The sequence below is a fragment of the Hippocampus comes genome, unplaced genomic scaffold (assembly GCF_001891065.2).
Source record: "Hippocampus comes isolate QL1 unplaced genomic scaffold, H_comes_QL1_v1.1 scaffold76, whole genome shotgun sequence".
NCBI classification, from domain to species: Eukaryota; Metazoa; Chordata; class Actinopteri; order Syngnathiformes; family Syngnathidae; genus Hippocampus; species Hippocampus comes.
This window is the reverse complement of record NW_017805277.1, coordinates 1,663,377-1,688,075: the sequence shown is the minus strand read 5'-3', so window position 1 is coordinate 1,688,075 and position 24,699 is coordinate 1,663,377. Positions and strand designations below refer to the sequence as shown.

At 39.1% G+C, this 24,699-nt stretch overlaps 1 protein-coding gene across 12 annotated transcripts in view; it reads right to left on the bottom strand.

The window, feature by feature from the left end:
- Positions 1-24,699, bottom strand: part of LOC109516230 (neurexin-1a) — a 193,625-nt gene that overhangs the window by 113,887 nt on the left and 55,039 nt on the right. For 9 of the 12 annotated variants that reach the window (XM_019870587.1, XM_019870588.1, XM_019870597.1 and 6 more), the window contains 4 exons: positions 11,564-11,865; positions 8,792-8,815; positions 7,611-7,772; positions 1,620-2,061 (listed from right to left, as the gene is read on the bottom strand). In XM_019870587.1, the coding sequence (XP_019726146.1) occupies positions 1,620-2,061; positions 7,611-7,772; positions 8,792-8,815; positions 11,564-11,865 (930 nt within the window). The remainder of the gene's footprint in view (positions 1-1,619; positions 2,062-7,610; positions 7,773-8,791; positions 8,816-11,563; positions 11,866-24,699) is intronic. The other 3 variants (XM_019870591.1, XM_019870596.1, XM_019870598.1) reach the window with 1 other exon arrangement.

Genomic DNA, 24,699 nt, shown 5'->3' with positions numbered 1-24,699 from the left:
ATATATATATATATATATATATATATATATTAAAGGTGATCTCAGAATTGTACAGCATGTCACTCACAAAAATTGCAACTAAATGTACTGTAAAAGGCATTCAATGAGAGACGCCTGGGTTACTTCTGAATGAATGAAATAGTCCTCAGACTTTAATGCTTCAATTTGAGGTGCAGTGCACTCAGCAGTTTATCAAACAATATTGTTCTGTATTTTGCCATTCAAATGAATTTCAAGACAGAAAATGCAAGATGCAGTGAGGTTTCCTACTTGCATATTAATATTCTTGCTAAGTGACCCAAAAATTGGAAACGCGTGATCTGAAAACATAGATGCTTCAAGGCCTAATTGTAACCGTTCTTTAAATCCTCTCACTTGTGTGCAATTTCAGATCCTTGTGTCCCTTTTTTTATAGCATGGAAGAATTGATTATATGAATATATAGAAAACAATATAAATTATTCTTAAATGCCATTAGTGCACATCTCAGCACAGCGCTGTGTAGCAACTATCTTGGTCCTGGGAGAGACCACCTCCTGTTTCCATGGAAACTTCGACAGGGCAGACAGAACAGTGATTCGCAAAAGCTCAACAAGATGTTCTGTAGCATGTATTTGGGGACAAGACAGATAATGAGCACCACCTAAGACAGGAAATATCTTTTGTTTGACCCGCCATTAATAAAAGTCAGAATATTTCATTTTAAAATACAACTTTGACTTCATGACACTCAATGCTATGCAGGGATGGAGAAAGTGTGAGAGAAAAAAAAAAGAATGCAGAATTCTCACCCAAAGTTATGTATAATTGTGCACATTGTAGCCCTACTCTGGACCAAAACCCAGTTTTGCTTTAGGCTACAATGAATTCTCAATTGCAGCTTTTGAGATGGGGAGTAGAAACTGACAACGAGTACATCTAATTTACAGCCTGACATTGCAAGGGCTTGGCTCGATGGACATACTAATAAAATGCTGTCTAGATAATCAAATCAAAAGGGAATTCAACAGCAAAACTGAGCTCAGGGGACACGTCAGAAGAGGGGTCAAAAATATATTGAGGCAAACATGACTGGAAGTCTGACGTATGGAGAATGGTAGAAGACCTATTTTAAGAGAAGCAAACAGCAAAGCCAAGTTGGGATTAAACGTTTAAAAGCATCCAGAAAAAAAAAACAATCAGTGAACCCGACCCGGAAATTTACATGAAAGGTTCATAAAATGTGATCTGATTTTCAGCCTAATCACAACAATAGACACACAGAGTCCGCTTAAACACAAAAACATTTGACATATTGGATTCCCAATGTAAACATTCACAGTGCAGGGCTGAAAAATATTTGCCAGATCACATTTTATGACCAATGAACGCAAATGCTAAGTCGGTAATTCCAAAGGGACATGCATGTTGTTGCAACCACAATGTATGTCTTCCATTTTCATTGAGTAATTATATTTCATACCATTTAACATTTTTATAAATAAAATATCCAAAAAGGGTTTCTTAGCTTTTACTTAGACTTTACCTTGCTTTGGTTCTTTCTAAATAGTTTTATTGTGCCAATATTTTTGAAGACATGGATAGCTTCATGAAGGGTTGCCCATTTGAAGTGGTCTTACCAGATCTTCCGTCTCGTTGGAAGTCCACGTGGTACCACTCGCCATCATTGACCTTCTTGTTGACTGCCTTGGTCTTTGTAGTCCCTGAGCCCATGTCGAGCAGCAGATACAGGTGGCCATCCAGCATCTCAATGGCAAAGAAGTCCACTTTGAGGATCTGGGGACTTTTAGAATCCTTCTGCTGCTGCTTTGGCTTGCCATGGCTGAAGAGGAGGAGCCCGTTTGGCTCTGTGGTACGGAAGTCAAATGAGATGGAGCCTGTCTTCTTCGCATTCCACTTGTTGAGGACGATGAAAGACTCGGGTGTCTCAAAAGTAATGGGGTCCAAAGTGGCCACATTCTCACACTTGAAGGCCACAGTACCATGTAGCTTCATCTTGGGATCTCCCTGCTTGGCCAGCCTTGATAGCTCAAGTCTTACATCATTGTTTTTATACACAACCTGATGAGAAAGAGGAAAAAGAGAAAATGTAGCTTGGCAAATGAATTCATTTTTAAAAATATAGGTACATTTTTGTAAATACACTGTGGGTTTACAACTTACAGGTTGGTATAACTGAGAGTTTCAGTAATGAGAATCAGGAAAACTGCCTTGCGACATTTTTTTGTTTTGTTTGTTTACCGCCTCTTTGTTCTCTGTATCAAAAAAAGATCTGATGTTGCCTACACGGAGTCTAAGTGAGAAGTCTGCAGAACTATGCACTCTTTAAAGGGTTACCGAGTCCCCTTAGCAGGGTTTAAGGGATGTTCTGTGGAGTAAAGTTGGACCCACTGGCTGATTGCTTTGCCTGTCAGAGAAGTTCCAGAACTGATGTAACAAAAACTATTACAATAGGTTTCAAATCCAAACTACAAGTGTTCTTTTTCCAAGTAATCCCCTGAGAATCAAAGACAATTTTCCAACTTTCTCTGCCAAAGACATGTGTACTCCTGGAAGCATGGCCTGTAAATATTCTCATTCATCCAGGTCATTGTATACTCAAGGAACTGAACCCATCATAACTGGGCTATTGATTTTGATTTTGAAAGGCAACCAGGAAAGTCCAGTAGTTTTTTTTTTATGAGGTTATATAGGTTTTATTTTTTATTTTTCCATAGCTTGCCTTGCTCTAACAAGGAGCTGAATAACAAAATTCACAAGGAGTCTTTATTCCATCGATCGACTAATACGTTCCCCTGTGCAATTACATTTTTTTTAACAGTGCTCACATTCTGGCATCATGAGACCAAGAATACACCCAACAATAGATCGACACTACTGGCCTGTGCAAGGTGTCAAAAGAGATGATCTCAGAGGGCACTTGCCACTAATCGTAGAGTGTCACAGTGTACTGTCAGCATGTTGCAACAGAGATAGACTGGAAACATCACAGAATGGCATAAAACTGGACATTCTCGGAAATGTCTTTGTCAAACACCTTTTGTGAATTTTGCCTTTCAGCTAGCTTCTTGTCACAGGACATCAAGTTGTTCAAAAAATACTGAAGCCCTGTTCAGCTGGATGTGAGCATTAAAAAGTTTAGGGAAGGACAAATTCAGTTCACCTCGAGGTTGACCTTGTAAATTCAGACAAACACAGAGTATCTCAGTTACAAAAGTATTGAGAGTAGTGTCGTGTTCATGAACTTCATTTCACAACCGTAAAGAAACACCCACTCCTGCCCCACTTAACCGTTGTGTCATGTGTCATTTTGTTTAGTTTATAAGTGGTGTGTGTCAGTTCATAAACAGGTAAGCTGGCAGAAGCTAACGCATGCCCTGAATGAAAATCAACAATCTATGGATGACAACGTCTCTGCTAGACAAATAGCAGCTACACTGTGTCAAGAGGGGGCACTGCGAGGACCACTTTGCCGAAAGAAAAGTGCTGCTGTAATGGGGCTTAAACAAATTAGACACAGCAATAACCACATTATTATCCAATCTGCATAATGACAGCATCGCTAGAGTAAGAGTAGCAGTAATGACAGGGTTCCTTTGAACAGTCCAATAATGCATTTTATAATGAGACATTTACTGGCTAATTTTAGGGAATGATTTTTCGATAAAAAATGACTGGGGTGATTCTAAATAGGCATCATTTGGGAATTAAAACAACTTTAGCAAGGTGAATGTGACTCGAGTATTTCGATGAGGCCCAGTGAAACAAATACTAGCCACATAGAACACTGAAAGTAATCTAATAGCTAGTGCTATGCGGTAGGGGGTGGAAAAAAAAAACACATTCACCAAAAGTGGAACAGGCCAAGCATGCAAGTAAATTAATTCCCCCACAACATTATAGAAGACTTCTATTTATATTATTTAAGATAATATTTGACCTGATTCATATGCACTGCATTGTCACAAAACGACTACTTTTGCTACATATATGCACGTAAGAGTTACAGCTGTGGAAAGCACTGCATCTTGTTTGGTGACAATTACAGCACAAGGATACACTGTACTAGACAACGAGGACACTTCAGATGGGATGATTGTATGTGCATGGAATATTGTGATTATTACGGAGCAATGGCTATTGTCTAACTGCAATACGAGATGCGATGTGACCTACAATGTGACTGATATGATGAATGGAACTACTATACACAAGAATCAAGACACTATGTCTATTCCAGCATGAGCCTTTTACTATTACAATAGTGGGTTCTGCTTGTATTAGTAATGCCTTTTACACATCCTGTAAAAGCTTTCCATGCTGTTGTTTGGTATAATCATCAATGACATGTCATGGGAAGACAGAGTTGACCCTGCAATTTTCCAGCTTTGAAGACTGTACAGTACTCATCCTTTTATGCATTTTTTTTGTTGCAATTAGTAACTGTCGAAAGAGCAGGTAATAGCTGGGCTTTGTGAAATCAAACTGATAGCCCTAATTTAGGGTGGGGTCGCGGGTGAGGTTTCAAGAGTAAATCGGAGCGGTGGTGAGTGTGCGTGTGTATGTGCTTACGTATTTAAAATCCATGCTTCAGTTATCCGAACCGCTTACCCTCACAAGGGTCCCGGGCATGCTGGAGCCTATCTCAGCTGTTTTCCTGTAGCATGGCGGGGTACGCTGAATTTGTTACCAGCCAATCACAGGGCACACAAAGACAAACAACAACCATTCACATTCCCAGTTCCACTTAGGAACAAAATAGAGTGTTCAATTAACCACGTTTGTTTTTGGAAAGTGAGAGGAAAACCAGAGTACCTGGAGAAAACCCACACAGACACGGGGAGTACATGCAAACTCTACAATGGCAGGCCACAGCCTGGATTTGAATCCTGGACCGCTGTACTGCGAGGCAGACATGCTAACGAGGCATCCATCTTGCAGCTATACTGAAAATGCCTGTTAGAAAATTGGAAATGCATGGTCGCAAGCAGTCACCATGTATGATGATTTTGACCAGGTATCCTAACAATTATCCATGATACTGGGTCTAACGTAATGTGTTCAACCAAAATTTTCACACTGATTTGAGCAAACTGGCTTGCATTTTGGATTGAGAAACGTCCTCCCATCAACAAAATTGAAAGAGGAGATATAATTTGGGCTCATAGAGCTCAACCAAGGACAAACACAATTTTAATATCATCAAATTAAAACAGCAGATTCTTTCCACAACGAATGGATGTGGACCTCAGATGACAATGAGTCTGATTTTACCGACAAGGATGTGGTGGTAGATTTTTAGTTATGGTAATATACAGGGAACAGTCAACAAACCCAAACATTACTTGCTTGAAGTGAAGGGCACCTATCAATGCAATAGAGCAGCACTAATTTGTCATCAAGGTAGATCGGTGACAATCAAGTGTTTGTTTTACTAATAGCAGTATTGCCATGGAAACTACAATATAACATTTAATCAACTCACTTGTGAGCAATACATCAAACAGTCATTGTACATGCCGGTTCATTAAGTAGGTATCTCACTGAGCGGCGGAGGTTTGCAAGTATGCGCGCATGTAGAGAATTTTTCTTGTGAGGGTTCGTTCAATGCTGCAATTTTGGCCTTTAAAGGTCACATGCTAATACTGAATCTGATTAGCTTCGGGATGTTTTATGTTATGCTTTAAAATATGTCAGCTTTGTTGTTATGCAAAATATGAAATTAATGGGACTGAAGAGGAATCATCATGTTAGCTTCTATCATACAAAGTAACAAAATCTACCACCTATATTGTAGGCCGCTACTCACTCTACAAGAGTGAGTAGTGCATTTCCATGTATTCTCTAAGGAATTGTATCGCATATTAGTGCATTCCGTCAGTACTGACAGAAGGTACATCAATCCGTTACTGATGGATGCCCATTTCGCTGATGATTGACAAATGACGGGAAACTTGAAAAAAAAAAAAAACGATGGACTAAGGACTGACGGAGGTGGGTTTTCATCATAAGTGTAATCGTCACGTACTGGGTCAAAAGTACCAAGGGATGTCTGAGTCTGTCACTGATGGACGCCCATTTTACTCACGACTGAAAAAAAAACATGCCCCGCTTGTCTTATGTGTTTGTTCGCTAGGCTGAATAGACTCCTTTCTGTTCTACGTCATCGAAGGTTGTGCACTGTTGCAAAAAAAAAAAAAAAAAGGGGACGCATGATGTGTCGATGTGAATAGATATTTTTAGTATGGCCTTGTTATAGTTTTTGAATAGTTTCAAATAACAACCTGCCTAGATATTGCATGTACGGGTGTGTAAGTGGAAAATAGTTCACGTTTTTCTCAATTTCAAGAGAAAACAGGCCATTTCAAAAACGACAGAGGAACCTGTGGCTGTAAACTATCGAACACAGACCGGAACGATGACATTATCGTGTTTACTGTGGTCATATCAGGTAAGTTATTGTGGTTTAACTTAACTTCAACGTGAAAAGTGACAACGAGGATGTCTAACTGATCCAGCTACGATAAGCTTTAGTGGATAAGCTCCATGTAACTTGAGCTTTTAATTTGTTCTTATTATTGTTTGTGATTTTTATCATAGCCCATTTTCCTTGGGCATCCTAAAACGCCTCAACAACAAATTTGCTGACGCAAACACGATTAAAATAACATGACGAACTAACCGACTGACGATTGCATTTTGGCTCAGCTTGAAAAAAAAGACAAATGACGGACGGGTGCAAAGGACGAAAGACGAATGAAGGACCGATGACGAATGAATTTTGAAAATTTCCCACTTGTGACAATAATAATTAAAAGGATATATGGATGGATCATTCTCTTAAAAGTTTTTCTAGGCATGTACCTTTATGTATCCCTGAAGTATTCTCAAATAAAATGCATTAGGTCAAAAACTCTGTGAAGCAAAGTATTAAAATGACAGCTGCAGTTAAAAATAAAGAACATACACTGTCAACCTTATGGAAAAAAAGAATAATTCTTCTTCTCCCTTGATTAGTCGAATCAGCTAATTATAGTTATCTGAATAAAAAACATCTTTGTGTCTCAACAAATGACAAGTCTGATTTAAACGGATCAATCTCATGGTTGCTATGAATATCGAATGATAAACAATGGGTCACAATGAGATTGTTAAATGTAACTTTTTTAGTGTTAACATTTTTAACTACCGGTACTTAGCATTGGCTGATGACCAGTCCAAAGGGTACCCCCACCCCTCACCTAAAGTATGCAGGAATAGCCTTCAGTTCTGCTACGACCATCATAAGTGTTATAGAAAATGGATAGGCATTTTTAACTGGAGCATGTGTTAAAAAAAAAAAAAAAAAAAAAAGCATAACACCATTGAAGTGTGAGTACTGATCCTTTCAAATGGAGCCCTTTGCGCCTGTCGGGCATGTAGGACATTGAGAAACGTCCTCAGCTCAAGCTAGTGGAGGCAAAATAAAGCTTGTGTGCGTGTATGTGCATATTTGTATGCATGTGAGGACAACAAAAAGCCTCCACAATATGGAAGTATGGTTTGTTGAGTCCTTAAGTGATATCCTGACTCCTAAATAACTTCAAATTGCAGCCAAAAGTGGTATTTACCTCTTTGAGGCAGCCCATGAAGTTGTTGCTAACTGGAGATCCAGGCAGGTCCGCTGTGCTCGGACTCCCTCCAACGTAGAAAAAATCATCGGAGCCAAGCATGGTGTAGTCCTCTTGCGTATATCCCGTAGTCGTCAGAATTCCGTCAACAGATATTGTTACCTAGACAACAAAGCACAGCGAAAAGAAATACTATACTCAGCCTACATTAGGTGCAACTACCTTTCTTCCTTCCCGTCTGAGATGAGTTTTCCTCTACTTTTCCAGAAACCCATTTTCATGTCTGTTCATGTCTTTTTTCTTGTACTGTTATTTTGTCCAAATGATTAGTTGGAGGACCCCATGCCCCCAAAAGAAGTGCTGTTTTAAAGAGTTAGTGAACTGTCCAGGATACAGTGTTAGTATTGCCCCGAATGCAACGTAAAATTATTTAGCAGACACAAAAATGGTGTTAGTAGAATGTTAACTGGGCTAGTTTAACTCAAATATTAGTACGCCTAACTGTTCTAAAAAGAAGTCAGATGGTAGTGATGGAGTACATGCTTTGTAAGGCGCAATTAGTGTTTGAAGAATGGCCAAAGACAAAAAATAAGCATGCGCGTCACTCTTTTCTTTTTGATAATTTTCATACAAAAAGAAAGTGACTGGGTTACGAACATCGGTAACACTTGCCAGTGCATTAGATGCATGCAAAAACTTATGGACACTGCCAAACCACAACAAGGCATGAGAAAGCACCAGAGAAGACAACCACAGCTCAACCGTCACATTCATGTTGACAAATGGCTTATGCGTCGCAACATGAAGTAAAAATGCATGCCATGCCAAATGAGTGAGGAGCCAAAGGAAGGCCAGCCAGACGGCGAAGAGCCCCTAACATTTAATCTATTCAAATTGAGGCTCTTAAATGAGTGTCTCAAACAAAATTGGACAGGAAACAAGTACAAAGCAAATACAATTAGGAGGATACAAATGATGAAAAAAAAAAAAAAATCAAAATGTCAAACAAATCTGAAAAGTAACCAGAAGAGTACCAACCGCTAATTCCCTGTTTTTATAAATGACGTCTACGGTTCCAAAAAAAAAAAAAATGAAAGAAAAAAAAAAGGGAAAAAGAAACACACGGCAAACCCAAACTAAGAAACAATTAGTATATCTACCGAACAATGTAGTTTGTTTACCATAGCGTGTCCAATGCCTGAGTGCTTTGTGGAAAAGGGGGGAGAAAGGAAATTAAAAACTGTGAACAGAATAACGATTGTTACTCAAATCATATATGATGGTCAATACTGTTAGTACATTGTTAAAACGGCAAAGACCATACTGGTTAGTAGAATGACACATTCCATGGATGATGTTAGTTTGTTTTGAAAGCATGTTAGTAACAGAGAGGAAGTAGGGCAAAATAAGTTTAACAAGAAAAAAGCAGACCTAGACCTACATTGTTAAAAAAATAAAGTTCTCAACGAGGTTTAAGATCTCAGCCAATGAAGTTCTACATGGCTTGTGTTGACATTCAGTTGACATTTCTTATCAAGTCTTTGTCAAATGTCATATCTTATTGGTGGTAATATGTGTTTTGTTTGTGTCCTGAGAGTTAGTTTTGGGGACTGTGTCTCAGGCTTCCCCTAGAAGACTCACGCACAACTGGACCTCTTCTCTGTTTTATTGACTTCAATTTACTTTGTAGAACCACTTGACTGCAGAGGGAGAAAGAAAGAAGACGCTGCGACAGCCTGAGGTGATTCAGTGTGATTTTTTTGTTTTTTTCCAGATAATGCGTGAATTGATTTGATTCAAGGAACAGTTCCCCCTCCAAAAATTTCAGCGCCAACGTATTGGATTGACAAAGACAGTTAGGGCAGTTTACAGTATTCTGATTATGTTCTTCTGTCTGATGAAGGGTTTTGCCTGGAAGTAAGCTCCTCAGCCATGTGGTATAAAGTTTATCTTTCGCATCCTGCTGACCGCATGAGAACATTTACCTTCCTATGAAAGACTAATAAATCTGCCTAATACATGAGAAGGAATGCAACTTTTGTACAAAGTACCTGCAATACACTTGGGATATACCTGACACACTAACATTTCAATCTTTTGTCGTCATACAATATTTTTTGATTAGTTCGCATACTTGAGTTTGATTGATTTTCATACCATTTAAAGCATCAGTGAAATTTGCAATAAAGTCTCCAAGTCCGCTCCTCAGGGTCCCCTATCGAGCAAGTGTCCCTGCTCCAACACACTTGATTCAAAGGGGCAGCTCATAAACAAGCTTTGCACAAGCCTAGTAACAATCACTCATTTGAATAATGTGTTGGAGCAAGGGAAATATCACAAACAGAATGCAATATCGAAAATAGGCTCCCGAGGACTGGACTTGGAGATCCCTGGTCTAAAATGTATTCCTTAGAGTAATAAAAAACAAACAAACCCAAAAAAGACAACATAAAATAAAACAGACCTCCTGCTTTCCCAGCTAACAAGTGTTACACTGTAAGTTGGCATTCCAATACAGTGCTGCCTGGAGATACAAACTTGATCCATTCCATGAGGATGCTCGCAACTCAAGACATTGTATCTCAAATCACCATTCCCCATTGAAATGAATGGAAATGCTATTAATCTATTTCAGTCTCCCCCACCAAAAGGTGTGTTTGTCAGGAAAATAACACTCGATATTGTTGCGCTTGATAAAACCAATGTAATGACTCAATTAAAAAGTATGAAAAGAATCAGTTTGTGAGTTAGTGCTTCAATTGCATTCATTTTCCGCCTGTTGTCTGAAGACAGCTCGGATAAGCTACAGCACGCCTGCGACCCTCGTGAGGAGAAGCAAGTCGGATCAAGGATGGATGGGTGCTGATCCTTCTGTTGTGCCTGTCTTAGCCACAAGGGGCAGTAAAACGTAGTCATACAGACACAAGCAAATAAAAGTCACTCATTATTATTCTTAGAGACTCACTACGAAGCCATCATGTTTGTTTTTGGCAGATGAAACTGAATGTGAGCCTTTGAGTATTCGGATACTGTCTGTTTACATGTGCTGCTCCACATTTGTTTTCAAATATCCCTTGTTAAAGGGTTGTAACACCATAAATGTTGATGCCATCCAGTAGCCTGTCAATGAAATTTCTTCATTATGTGTTAGGCATTAAACTAGTGGGGTATTCTTAAGGCAACATTCAGTGATTGTTTTTAAAATGAAGCTTGTAATTCTCTTTGATTATATTTAGTTTGACAGTACATCTCAACCAGGAGTGGCAAATAGCTTGATGCTTCTTTTTTGAAGAATAGCTCACTATCTGACATATTGCTGCTTATTATAAAGGAAGTTGAGTTGGATTCATGAACACCTACAGTGCTGAACTCTCAAGTGTGTGTTTGCAAGTCAAATCAAAAAATAAATAAATAAATCTGCCAAATAACGGCTCACATTCTCTTAATACTAAGTTTAAGTTAAGTCGGGTCATTCGTATTTCAAGGCACCACTGTATATCATGTCTTTGTATTGTTCATATATGTTTATAAGAGATGCATAGTATACTAATTACAGTAAGTGAGTGGAAAAAGTTGACTTGCTATGAAAAAAAAATCTGTTGTTTCTTCCACTGATCCGCTTTCTCACCCAATTCATTAAATCATTAAACATCAAAGGTCAGCAATCACTTATAATAACCATGAAGTCATATTTTGCAGTTAATTTCATTCAAACATGACATGACAAAGCTGGAACCCATCACGCTTGTCAAAAATCAAAAGCAATTTTCATCTTCACGCTTTCAAATTGTTGTTTTCTGCTTTATATCTCGACCTGACATTGGCAAAGTTTTGATTTTGCAATCTAATTAAAGCGTCTGGGAAAATTATACCGTACGAAACAGTATGATGGTAATGATTTAAGTGAATGTTGTAATTCATTTAGGTATCTTGTTCATCCTCTGTACTGTTACCTGACGTAGATTCCTTGTTACTTTGACATCATGCCAATCATTGTCATTAAATTTCCCATTGACTGGCTCCACCAGAGCTTCAAAGGCTCCAGACCCCAAATTAATGACGAGAGACACGGCTCCATTTTTCAATGCCAGGTTGACGTAGTCGGCCGATTTGCCGGTGTGCAGCATCAGTCCATTCCTCTGGAGGGTTTTGAATGACAATGTGATTTCATCGCTGCTGCTTTGAATTGGGTTCAAGGACAAGTCGTAACAGAAGAACTCAGATCCTTTGAAGGTTGCAACATACTCTTCTTTCCCTGCAGAGACCAAGAGAGAAAATGTGTTGAATTAATAACGTGCCCGAGTGGGTGCCTATTGGAATGCTGTCAGAAAGGAAAAAGAATGAGAGAGAGAAAAAAAAAACATCTCAGAGTAGTTTGATTAATAATCAACATAAAGATTCGACAGATACCTACCACGGCCCAGGACCACAGGTGAGTATGGTACTGCATTTTGTGACTCAAAATTACATGCTGAGTGGAAATGCATTTATATTTAATAAATACGTCATAAAAGAGGATTTCTTCAATTGTGTTCAATTGTGTCTCTTTGTTTCATTTGGTTCTTTTTTTATACGCTCCCCCAGTTAGCAAGTTTAGTGACGACATAAGGAGCCACTGAGCATTCTACATTGTCCTCAAGGACACCGACAGGTCTCAAGTGAACCAAAGGAGTCAAAGCGACAGCCCCCCTGTTACAAGACACCCACTTGACTCACTCATCCATGCTGCCTATAAAAAAGAGGGAAAGTGCAATTGTAATCCCCATCCTGAAAAGTGAGCATTTCAGGGAAAATGAAAAGGTCCTTCTGTGAAATGGATGCACTTTGTTTCATGATCATCAAAACTGAGCAGTGGGAAAACGGCTGCTGTCTCCATACCAAACATGACAATGCTACGCTATGTAATGTTTTGCAGAGACTCAATGCCATCAACCAGATTGACAGTGCACAGAGCATATGAGCTACTGCATTGAAACGACTGACGGAACAGAAAGAAAAAAACGGATACAGGTACGACAGTGCACAGAGCATATGAGCTACTGCATTGAAACGACTGACGGAACAGAAAGAAAAAAACGGATACAGGTACGACAGTGCACAGAGCATATGAGCTACTGCATTGAAACGACTGACGGAACAGAAAGAAAAAAACGGATACAGGTACTCTCAGAAAAAAAATAAGAACCCAAATGGACTCTCCGTCCTGCTCTGTAATGCAGCAGTTATATTAGCTTACAGAGAAGACAAAAATCATATCAACAAAAGGATATCGGCCAACGGCTGCCCTTCCTGGACACTACACAGTACACCTCGCTGTTTAAACAGTGCTAGAAAAATTCTTCGGGACAGTTTACACCCAGACTATCACCTGTTCAACCTGCTTCCTTCCAGACGGTGCTACAGGTGTGTCATCACCAAAACAAAGAACCGCTTTTATCCCAAAGCCATTACCTTCCTGAATGTAAATATGAAATGACAGGCCATAGCTAGCCCCATTTGCACTGACACTTTATTCATATGCATAGCAAGGACCATACTGTACCTATAAAACACACAGCCATATGTCGGCACTAACTGGTCATTATCATTGTTTGTTGTGTGTCTTGTTTCTATGTCGTTGCATTTATCTTTTAATCTTGTTGTGTTGCTGTGCAATGACAAAAAGATTATGATTCTGATTTGACAGTGCATTCGGAAAGTACGCCATTGTTTCAGTATTTTGTTATGTTATAGACTTATTGCCAAATACATTTAAATGATTTAAAAAAAAAATTCTAAACTCAGCAAGACATCCATCATACTTTGGAACTAAATGACACTGTGTCTAACAGCACTTGGAATGTGTAATCTCGCACCCATCCACTCATGCTGACTCATTCAGTCAGATATCTGCATACAGTACATCTAACAGAGCGCGCAGTTACATCCAATTCCCAATTGTTGTAACTGAAGGAGTGAATTACACTATTATGGTACAGATCCTGGGCGGCACGGTGGTCAATTGGTTAGCACGTCGCCCCCACAGTGCAGAGGTGCAGGGTTCGATTCTGGCACTGGCCCTCCTGTGTGGAGTTTGCATATTCTTCCCTGTGTGGATTTTCTCCAGGTACTCCAGTTTCCTCCCACATTCCAAAAACAAGCATGGCAGGTCAACGGAACACTCTACCTTGTCCCTAGGTTTGTAATGGAGACTCGTAAATAGTCAAACAAATGTTGCGTTATATTGTGTATTTCTACAAATCAAGAATCAGACAATGCAGAGATGAAAAAAAGTATTACAATGACTTGTAGGAACAAGGAACTCATCAACATCTCAAAGATGGCGTGCATGTGAATAGCCGTTGCCAAGCATTTAAAAACTAGTTTAGACAGATAACAAGCTATTAAAACCACGAGCAGAAAATAAGCCACAGCAATATAAATGGGTGAGCAGCGTTCAGGCATGCTACAACAGCGTAACAAATAAAAAGGGGTTGCTGTCCACAACAATTTGTCACCTCATTGATTCACCCTTAAAGGCCCTATACAGCGCCTCTGGGAGAACTACATGAGGCCGTAATTGAAGTTGACTGGAGTTTTTTTTTTTTTTTTTTTTTTTTAAACACCCCTCCATGTCTGTGAACCCTATCAGTGAGAATGAGAGACCCCTACTTCTGTTCACCAGGACAAGCTCAGGATGACATAACAAATAAGGCCACTGGTTGGCGGTCATTCTCATCCCTTGCCTTCTCATACATTGCAAAACCAGCAATTCACTGTTAATTCCCCAAAATAATGATGAATGAATTGTGAGTGTGGGGCGTGGAATAAGTACATGTGTGTTGATACACTTCTTTGTACAGGTATATGTGTGGATGTGCAGGGGGCATGGTGAGGAATTTGGGACTCATCCCATTAGTAGTTTTAGAATAGTGCTGGCAACCAATTATATGGTGTTGGGGTTGTTTTTATAAATATAGACTGTGGCAAAATATGACAAAATGTGTCTGTTCACTGATTGACACTTGGAAGCATTTCACCATCTTTCTGTCAAGTGTGACGCTAAACTTGCATTCAAGCTTCCATCTTCCAAAAACATAGTGAGTTTATTTTCGCTGAATGCATATAAAACCAATAGTATAATTAATCATAATAGAAATGTCAAAATGGGATGTCAGTTGTGTTTCATTTTAATCATTGTTAGCAAGATAACAATCCAGCACCAATGAGTCCAGTGGATTCGCAAAACTTATAAAAGTCTCCATTCAAATAACACATCACTGTTGTCAGGCGAAAACTTCACATAGCCCAAAGAAAATGTAAAAAAATATCGCACTCTTCAGGAAACCTATAAATGTGTTGAATTGTGAACATTGCATCATCAAAGCGTGCAAGCTATTTTCAAAACATTATATCAGACAATAATTTGTTGAAAAAAAAAAAACGGGGTACTTGATTGTGGAAAAAATATGTTTCAGCATGTGACGACCCCCCATGTCTAACCATCGGTAAGTTCTGGGGCATGACAGCGCATCTGTGACAACTTTTCACCGCATGATGGCCGCACTCCCCACCTTTGACGATGATTTTTTTGGCAAATGACTCTTCAAAAAAAATCACACTAGCAGAGCACAGAATTTACTTCATTACGCTTGAAAATTGGCAAGTATTAAGTGACAAAAATAATAATCCCCAATCCAAATTCTAATAAACTGCATTAGCGTAAATTGACTTATTCTATCAGAGGTGCCAGTGAAAACAATAAACTGAATGTGTCAAAAAGTAGGAAAGCAAAGATAAAAAGTTGTTGAAGCAAACTGAACTTTAAAGCCTGAGTTTAATGCCATACATCAGGCAAAATAGCATCAACAATCATCAGTCAACACACAGCTGGACTTACAGCCTGCCGCAAACATCCTGCATTCTAAAATAGGATCATGTCAAATCAGTGTCGTTTTTATGTTGACTAATCCACCTACGTCACAAGGTGAATTATGTTTGTAGAGTGTTATTTGACATTTGTGGCAATTATCCCTCTTACATATACCTGAGGCTGACTCCCACAAAATTTCTTGGAACTGTCGTGCTCCACTTTTAGGTATAGTTTGCAGAAAGGAAATGCAACCTTCACCGTTAACACTTGACTGTTGATGTGTCACAAAACTGTCGCATTTCTGCAGGGGGAAAAAAAATAGCTTTTTGAAGGCTGTTGTTTCGTCGCTGTGTTCTTCTGTGTCTTTGGGTGTGTCCCGTGGTCTTGAGTCAATCAAAGCCCTGCAAGCTGCCGGCACCTTCTTGCCCTTGAGTCATGACACCAACTGGGAACAGGGATAAAAGCTAGCGCCTTTAGTCTTTTTCCAGACAAGAGAGGACAAAAAAAAGACTAGAACAGAGTGAAAATGTGCTCCCAAGCGAGGCCATAAATAGATTGAGACTTGAAATTGGGAAGGAGTTGTTTTGAGTCATTAGCAACAGATCTTTAACACCCACCGAGTTATATAAAAGTGTAGTATACTTTTTGACACCATTCATTTCGTACCGCACTGTTCTAGCAGGTGAAATATGTATTGATGAATCAGCAATACGTAATTGCTTCCACAATTGTGGATCTCTCATCACATTGCATTTGCGGTTGCAGTGCAGAGCAAGCTGGCAATATTGATGCCAGTGATACAGTTATTCACCACTCCAATTAAATCAGTGCCACAGAGACTATGCAAAATTATGCCACTCACGACACAAAAAGATATAGAAATGCCGTTATACATATGGGTGCATGAATACCGAGAAAGTAACGTTTCAATAACCGTTAAACAAAACTGACAGTTTAGAAGACAAACTGTTGTTGTATTGTAAAGCGGGGCAACAAGCAGGACTCTCGGATGTCTACGACAGTGCAGCCAGGAGACTCCTCATCAGTCACTTTGGTCTGACACTAATCTGGCATCTGCTGCTCTATGGCTGATTTTAAATTAGCTTGCACCCAGGGGAGCACACTGCCCGTCAACATCAAATCAGAACACCGTGACTCTAAAACAGACTTGGCAGGGGATTAGAAAATGAACGTTAGTGTAAAGGCCTTGACTTTAATTGTCTTCATTCTGTTATTGTCTTTACTGTATAATTTGAAATAAAATCTTAAATAATAATGACGGGAATGCATCATCATCTCGTAGCTTCAATACATGCACACCTGCAGGTCAAATTTGTCTCCACTCTAATGTAATCCAACGTCAGAACTGTAACAAAAAAATCAGACATTGCAAAAGACAAGAATGATTCATTTTGATTTACCCGTATGATGTAGTTAATATGCAATGGTTACGAGTAGGTTTTATATTTAACTGTAGATTAATTGTAACCTATTGGTGAAGTAACAATGCTTTGGTCATGCCAATCAAGTGTTGGCAACCTTATTTTTAATGGAGTGCTTTTTTTAGGCACTGTTTATCATACTTAATAAATATCGCTGCTTTTGGGCAGAATTCTTTCAACTCCAACCCCATCACTCTTCAGGATTTTTTTTTTTAAATAGCATGTTTGATGAGCCATTACCATTACATCGTCCATGAGAGCAAACCAGTTTCAAACTTGAGATGGGTGACTCATTTGTAAACTTAACAGACCCACATGACGTCTGTTTATCGATGAAAAAAAATTGAAATTGGCCAAATTTGAAAATGCCAACAGTGACAGCACGTTAGAGATGTTGATTTTATTTTTTCATTTTTAATAGTAATATCATCAGATCATACTTTTTTTGCAGATTGATAAGTGACACTTGAGGGTATTCTATACCTACTTCAACAGTGGTGGACAGTATATGCTGAATATGAATGACACAGTGACATATGTACGTACATACAAGTTTGTCAATGTTTTTTATTTCATAGCCAAAAAGAGACTTTGACTCTAGCCCGCTGCATCATTGTGTTAGTTGGAGATCACACTATCACCCCCATCCGTTGTAAAATGAGAAATGTTTATTTTCAGCTTTCAGTGACAAGCACACTTTGGAAGACTTTTCATCAGGTTCACAAGAAGTTCACAGCTTAAATAGGATAGATCACATAACACCACTGCTACCACAACACTTGAAAAGGACCAGCTCAACCATAAATATGTTTAAAACCATCCATTGAAGACCAAGCAATTTCATCGCCTGGCAAATTACTGACATTGGATTTCAGTCCCTTTCCATTCAACTTCTATCCTCTGGCAGCCTATTAACAGCATGCAGACATGAGTGTCTGGCACTCTTTTGAAATAGTCGCAAGTTAGCGTCATGAAACCACTCTTAGCCTCTTAGGGGTTTGATAGAGACAGGACTTTTCTGAAGCTCTGCATTCTTTAAAAACATATTTATTACATTATCAGCACACCCTTCAAAAGATCTAATATGGCCTTTCAATATGCTGTAAGAGAAATCAAATATAAGGAGCAGTACCATCCATCCATCCATTTCCTAATCTTCTTATCCTCATGAGGGTTGTGGTTGTGTTGGAGACTATACCGGCTGTCTTCGGGCAGTAGGTGGGGTACACCCTAAACTAGTTGCTAGCCAATCGCATGGCACACACAGACGAACAACCACTCACAATCACACCTAGGGACAATTTAGAGTACAGTGGCACCTATACCTATGAACATCTGTTCATACGAAATTTTCAAGTTACGAAACGCCTCAACAGGAGAATACTACCTCTTGTTACGAAAGAAATTTCAAGATACGAAAGGTAAAATTACAGTATGGCCTGCTGCTCGCAGCTCCGAGTTTCTTGAATGCAACATACTTATAGCTGCCCTGCCATTGGCTAAGAGGGACTTCTCCCGTATGTGTCTACATGTGTAGATAGATAGATGTGTGTCTATGCAGCGTCCCCGTCATTCGCCCCTCGGGCCATGAGGTGTTCTGATTGTTTTACGTAAATGTGAATCACTCAGAAAAAGTGTTCACTAGTCGGGCAATCGCTCACTATGCTGATGTTTGCCTTGGACATTTTTGAAGGATTGTTAAAAGCCAATAAAAGCAAATGTCCTTGGATCAGTTTTTTACAAAATGCCAGGCAAAAACCACTTCTAAGAGACAACATTGACTAAAGAGGGGAAAAATGATGAGGACCCAGTTAAAAGTTAAATGACCATCATTTTTATTCTTTACTTTATTCTTGTTTTTTTTACATTATGCACAACTCTCATTTATTGTGTGATAATCTATTTGCATTTGTTATATATTTTGATGCTTTTTTTATGCTTTAGAAAACATTTATATCTGAATTTTGGGGGGGGCTTAGAACAGATTAGGGCATTTACATGGAAAACGCGTCTCTACTTCCAAAATTTCTAGTTAAGAAATTTCTTCCAGAACCAATTAATTTCATGAGTAGAGGTACCACTCTATTCAATTAACCTACCATGCATGTTTTTGAAACGTGGGAGGAGCCTTTTCCGCTGCTCGTCCCTCTCTCTGGAATGACCTCCCACTGAACATTCGGCAAGCCTCCTCGCTGCCCATCTTTAAAACCCGCCTCAAAACTCACTTGTATTCTTTGGCATTTGACTCAGCATGTCCCAAATTATTGTTGAGTGAGTTGAGTTGAGTTGAGAAACCAGGGTGCATGGAGAAAACCCACAAAGACACAGGGAGAATGAGCAAACTCCACACAGGAAGGCCGGAGTTGGAATTGAACACCTGTGCACTGTGAGGCGGACGTACTGTACCATACAGTGTAATTCACTTCTTCGCTTACAACAACTGGGAGATGGATGTGTTGTTACTGCACGCTCTGTTGGATGCATGCGGATATTTGACAGAAAGAGTCAGCATGTGTGGATGGGTGCGAAATTACACATTCCAACTGCTGTTAGACACTCTGTCATTTAGTTGCACAGTATGATGGATGTCTTGCTGAGTTCAGAGAGAGAGAGAAGGGGACAGAGAGAGAGAGAAAGAGAGAGAGTCCAAAAGTCAGATTGTAGAAACTCATCTGATGGATCCATTCAGTGTGTCATTAAAGACGGAGGCAGGCATCAATTAGGCATTTATTAGAACATGCTGCCCACATTATACTTGCCCACATTATACTTTGTGCAACCACAGTGGTTGCACAAAGAAAAGTCTGTACCCCACAGACCAATTTTAATTCTCGAGAGAAGCTATGCTGTCAAATTCATCAAAATATTTGAGAATCTAAATGAGGATGGGTGCTAAAACTTCTGCCAATTGTGGATCAATCGCTTCTTGAAGCGAATGAGATGAAATTAAGTGAATAATGACTTTGACTGGCAAATTTAGCGTGACACCATCTCTGGGCTGGTAATTGCCTGTTAACAAAATTTCATTTATCGACGATGAACAAAATTAAAAATCACTTATGAGAGTTATAGGCTTTTTTCTTCTTCTTCTTATTTTTTTAATAGGTTGGGAGAATCTCTCTTATTGTTCTTAACCACTGTTTCAAAACCAGCGTTGCTCATTTTGATGAGAATAAAAGCTAGTGCGTGACATACTGCAAGTTCTCTGAACAAGAAGTTTAGAATTAATTACCGGGAAAAAAAAAATCTGTTCAACAAGTGACAGAATTCTTTGGGCGAGTGCTGTGTGGGCCTACAACCTGGACTGGTCGCCAGCCACATTTAGACAAACAACCATTCAAACTCATACCCGCAGACAACTTTGAGTCTCCAGTGAACCTATCATGCATGTTTTGGGAATTTGGGTCGACTATGAGGCGGTTATGCTAACTACTCCTGCACCGTCCCACCCACCCTCAAACTGTTTCATTAATTTTTAAAATTTGCAATTTAGTGCTCACTACAGCTATTGCCATTCAGCAATGAGTTGGCCTGCTCCACTTCCCCAAAAAGCCACAGCCCTCCAGGGCACATCCCTCCAGCGCCATCAAAACTCAAGACTGCTCCAACCAAGTATGCCAACAATGGCAGGTCTACATTTCCGACCATTAAAACCATCCAGTAAACTGTCATCAGAGTGAGTAGTGGTGTGGCCGCAGTGTAGCGGAGCCTGCAGGATCATCTCATTACGATTTCTCCTTAGTTCCTGCGGTTGGCATTTCTATGGTTTGGCAAACCCCCTGATGGGCTCTCTTTGGATCTTTTCTCTGTTACCTCAATACCACACACCCAATACTTAACTTTTTAATTGTGCACGCTAGATGTCGTGACATTTTATGTGCAAATTTGCTGAACGATTCTTGGATGAACATAATTTTGCTGGTTTGCAACATTTTTGTCCCTTTAACGGCTCGACATATAGAGGTATGTACTTTCCTATATAAAAAGTAGGTAAACACTAGCTTGCATCATTCGAATGGGGAGAACTGTAGCAAAACTTGATGCACGTGATGTTCATACTATTAACTCCAAACCAAAATGTATCATTTTCAACTGCACTGAAACAATCTAATGAATTTCAGCATCACTACTGTCAAAGGGGAAATATTATGGAACATTGATTGTTTTGATTGCTTTTCTACTCATAGTTTGGTCTCTGGAGTGTCTGCGCATCCATCAGGTATGAAATTATACAACCAAGTAAATCTTTATGAGTCGCCTATTCCTGTGAGTGAGCTATTGAGTATTTAGCCCCCCCCCCAAAAAAAAACGCACATTCCATCTCCATTAAAGTTGATGTGCATGACCATTTATCACTTTTTTAAAAAATCCTAGAAGATACAAGTCAGTCTAAAAACATAATGTATTACAATGCAATTATAAAGTTTGAAGGGTTGTACTGTTCCCTTTTCTTTTAAAACTACACCAATAAGCATCATCAACAGTCACTAGTTCAGAGTCATGATGTTAAGGCAATTACCTGATAATGATGTAATATGTTAGTCTTGCTAAGATAGAATCTAAGATGTACAGTTAATCGTGGCTCTTTTTTTAAACATGTATAACAAAGAAATTGAATATGAACAAACTGACAGCCGACTGAATTATTTTGGGTACTCCTAATTAACAAAAACAGCCGTGATTAGAGGGAAAAAAAATGGGGTGATGATCCACATCATCACGAATGTCATCCTGGCAAATGTTCTGTCGGCTCACACGGTGTACTTGTCTCGGTCATATACATTTTATTCGACTACAGCTGTGCATACCAATCGGCACGTTGATTTTTTGATTTCCACAGAGCTGCTGCCAACACCATCACACATCACACCATGTTGGGCAGCTGGCAACAGGCATTTCAGGCTGAGGGTATCCACCAGAATCCCAGCCAGATGCACATGCCTCATTAGCCTCATTCTAAATAGTCCAAGTATTGTGGTCACTACAGATGTGAGTCATTACAGTCCACGTTTTGGCCAACATGGTCTTGTGTGTACGGTGATTGCTGACACAAAGCTTAATGAAGATCAAAGATGCCCACTGACATCCCAAAGCTTAGTAACATCTGTTCTTCATAAACGCTGACCTGACAGTGCTACATCAATTATTTCAATCCCTATGGGTCATTGTACTGTCCAATTGAAAGATCCTTACTTAGTATGGCGGCATGCACAATCACTCTGGCCATCCTGTAAATGGATAATCAAGTGTGTCGAAATGACAATTCAATGACCAATTTGAAAGGCATCACATCAGATGTTAAAGATGCACACCTGTGCAGTGACAATCAATGACAGAACAATATCAAGAGAATGCAGGTCACACACCAAACCAAAATGTTTAATGACGGTTTTAAAGACTTTATAAAGTTTAGAATCAGCATTCAAAAAATATTCAATATTATCCAAGCAATTATTGTACTGTAGTGATCTCAGTAGGAAGATATTTCATGGTGCTTCAAGCACAATTGTTCAGACCAAACTTAGCCCTTACGACTCACTATTCATACAAAATATCCATATCAAAAAAATCCACAATTTATGTAAGATTTTTTTAATATACCTGTGGGTGCCTGAGCTTGAGATATTGTTTCAAAAAGATTGAATAGGCTTCCCTGGAGGGTTTGCAAGAAAAGCAGCAAAAACCTCTTGTCTAAAACTGCAGGAGATACTCAAGATCAAATAACGTCTATGCGTATGCGAGATGAAAACATACCGCCATTTATAGCTGGCAGCTATTAAAATAAATCTTTTTGTGCTGTTCCCAACTGGGGAGAACATTTTGTGGAGTGGATTTAACAAAAGTAGCACCTTGAGGACTTAATAGGACTGGCAGGGAAACGTGTATTCAATCAGACGCAATCCAACACAGACATTTTGGAGGTGGACAGTGTGAAGAAGATAAAAGCAATTTGCCTCCTCAGGAAATTGGGGAACCATAAAATGATATCAAAGCGGGCCACAGCATGCGTTCCGAATCAAGTACAGCAAACAGAATCTCAAAAAACACAAAAATGCTCATTTTTTCAAGGCATGTAATGCTTTTATCACTTATTTAACACTCTACATTATTTAATACATGTGAGCAAATATAACGAGTTATAAATACAATAAGATGTTCGATGGGTATATGGGTATGATCAAAAAAGCTGGCGAATTGTATTAGCTAAATGATGCTGGCCATATAGAATCAAAAGGAACTGTTCAGGCTTAATGCCATGAGGAAAAAAAAAACTTTAAAACAGGTAATATATTTCCATAAAGCATAAGAATGAAGCACCTTCACCAATCTCGCCACTTTTGTCCATGCAGTTAGGTGGTGTGGTACAAATTAGTACTCAGTGAGGTATCTGTGTATATTCTATACAGTGTATGCCTAAAGTGTAAATTGCCACTGCTTTGCAAGACCCAACTATTTCATGAAAATTGTCGGTGGTGATAAATATGCAGGAAACTCTCTCAATGTTTATTTGAATGACGTAAACAAATGAGAACACACTGTCCGCCTGTTTGATCATGGTATGATACTATTATACTGTATATATATTAAAATTTCCTCCTCCGGAATTTCCCATTTTTGTTGTTTCTAAAAGCGTTGTTAATTTGTATTTTCACCATTCCCCAGCATTTTGCGGCATTGTTTTGAGTTTAAATCCCACATGTCTCCCAAAAATGTGTATCTATTGATTCAGCCAATCAGAGTGTCATTATCATTTTGTCAGCCATTGATTAACCATGATGTTTTGTCAATGGACTCATAGCGTGCGGCTCATCTTGCTGATTGCTTCCACGTTTTTTTTTTTTCCTTTCCGAACGGAATGTAAAGTTAGCAGGGTGGTGCGGTGCACAAAACAGCATTGGTGGAGCCACCCAGGTACACAAAAGACAAAACACAGCCAGCCAGCCAGCAACTGCCCATAACCATGTTCGTTTAAGAAAAAAAAAGTCACCATGCATTGTAGAAGGGCTGTGACCATGTTAATGCACACTTGTAATGTATGTTCATGCAGGCGAAAGATTTTCGACACTCAATTTCAACACATGACAGGTTTGTCAATTTTATTTATTTATTTTTTTTACACAAAGAATACACCTTTATCTTGTCATGGAAAAAGCAATTACAGTATTACGGCAGCTTCATCATCATTACCATCGTCATCACGAGTACAAATTGTGACCGTGTTTGGACAATATTAAAATATTGTATTTATTTAAACGTGTTTGGATCATTTTAAAAGTGTTTTAAAATACTTAGAGTATTTCTATATTGCTGATTTCACTTATTGCTGAGGTGATCTGGAACGTAACTTCCGAGATGGACGGGGGATTTACTGTAATAATGATGATTCTACGCTCCCATTTTAAGAGCCACTTGAAATCATTAACCTTTAGATTGGCCCTCACTTTTCCAATGAGGCTGGTCACCCTGTAGTTTGGGAGCATGGGTGGTGAATGTAAAAATGTAAAAGCAGCAAACACTTCCATTAAGAAATTCAAACCAAAGAAAAACTATGTAGACAATTCCTAACCGACTGTGAAATCTTCCTGAGAACAAGCAAACTGTGTGAATGCACAAACTCAATGGCCCACTTCTTGCTGCAAGGCTCTCATTTGCTCTCAGCCCATTACTGAATCAAAACAGCATTACAGTGAAGAGGGAGAGTAATGTGTTGAATACTAATCTGCAAAAACCCAATCCTTTTTGATTTGGTAAATCCAGGGGATAATAATGTAAACCCAGGGGGGATTGGGAATGG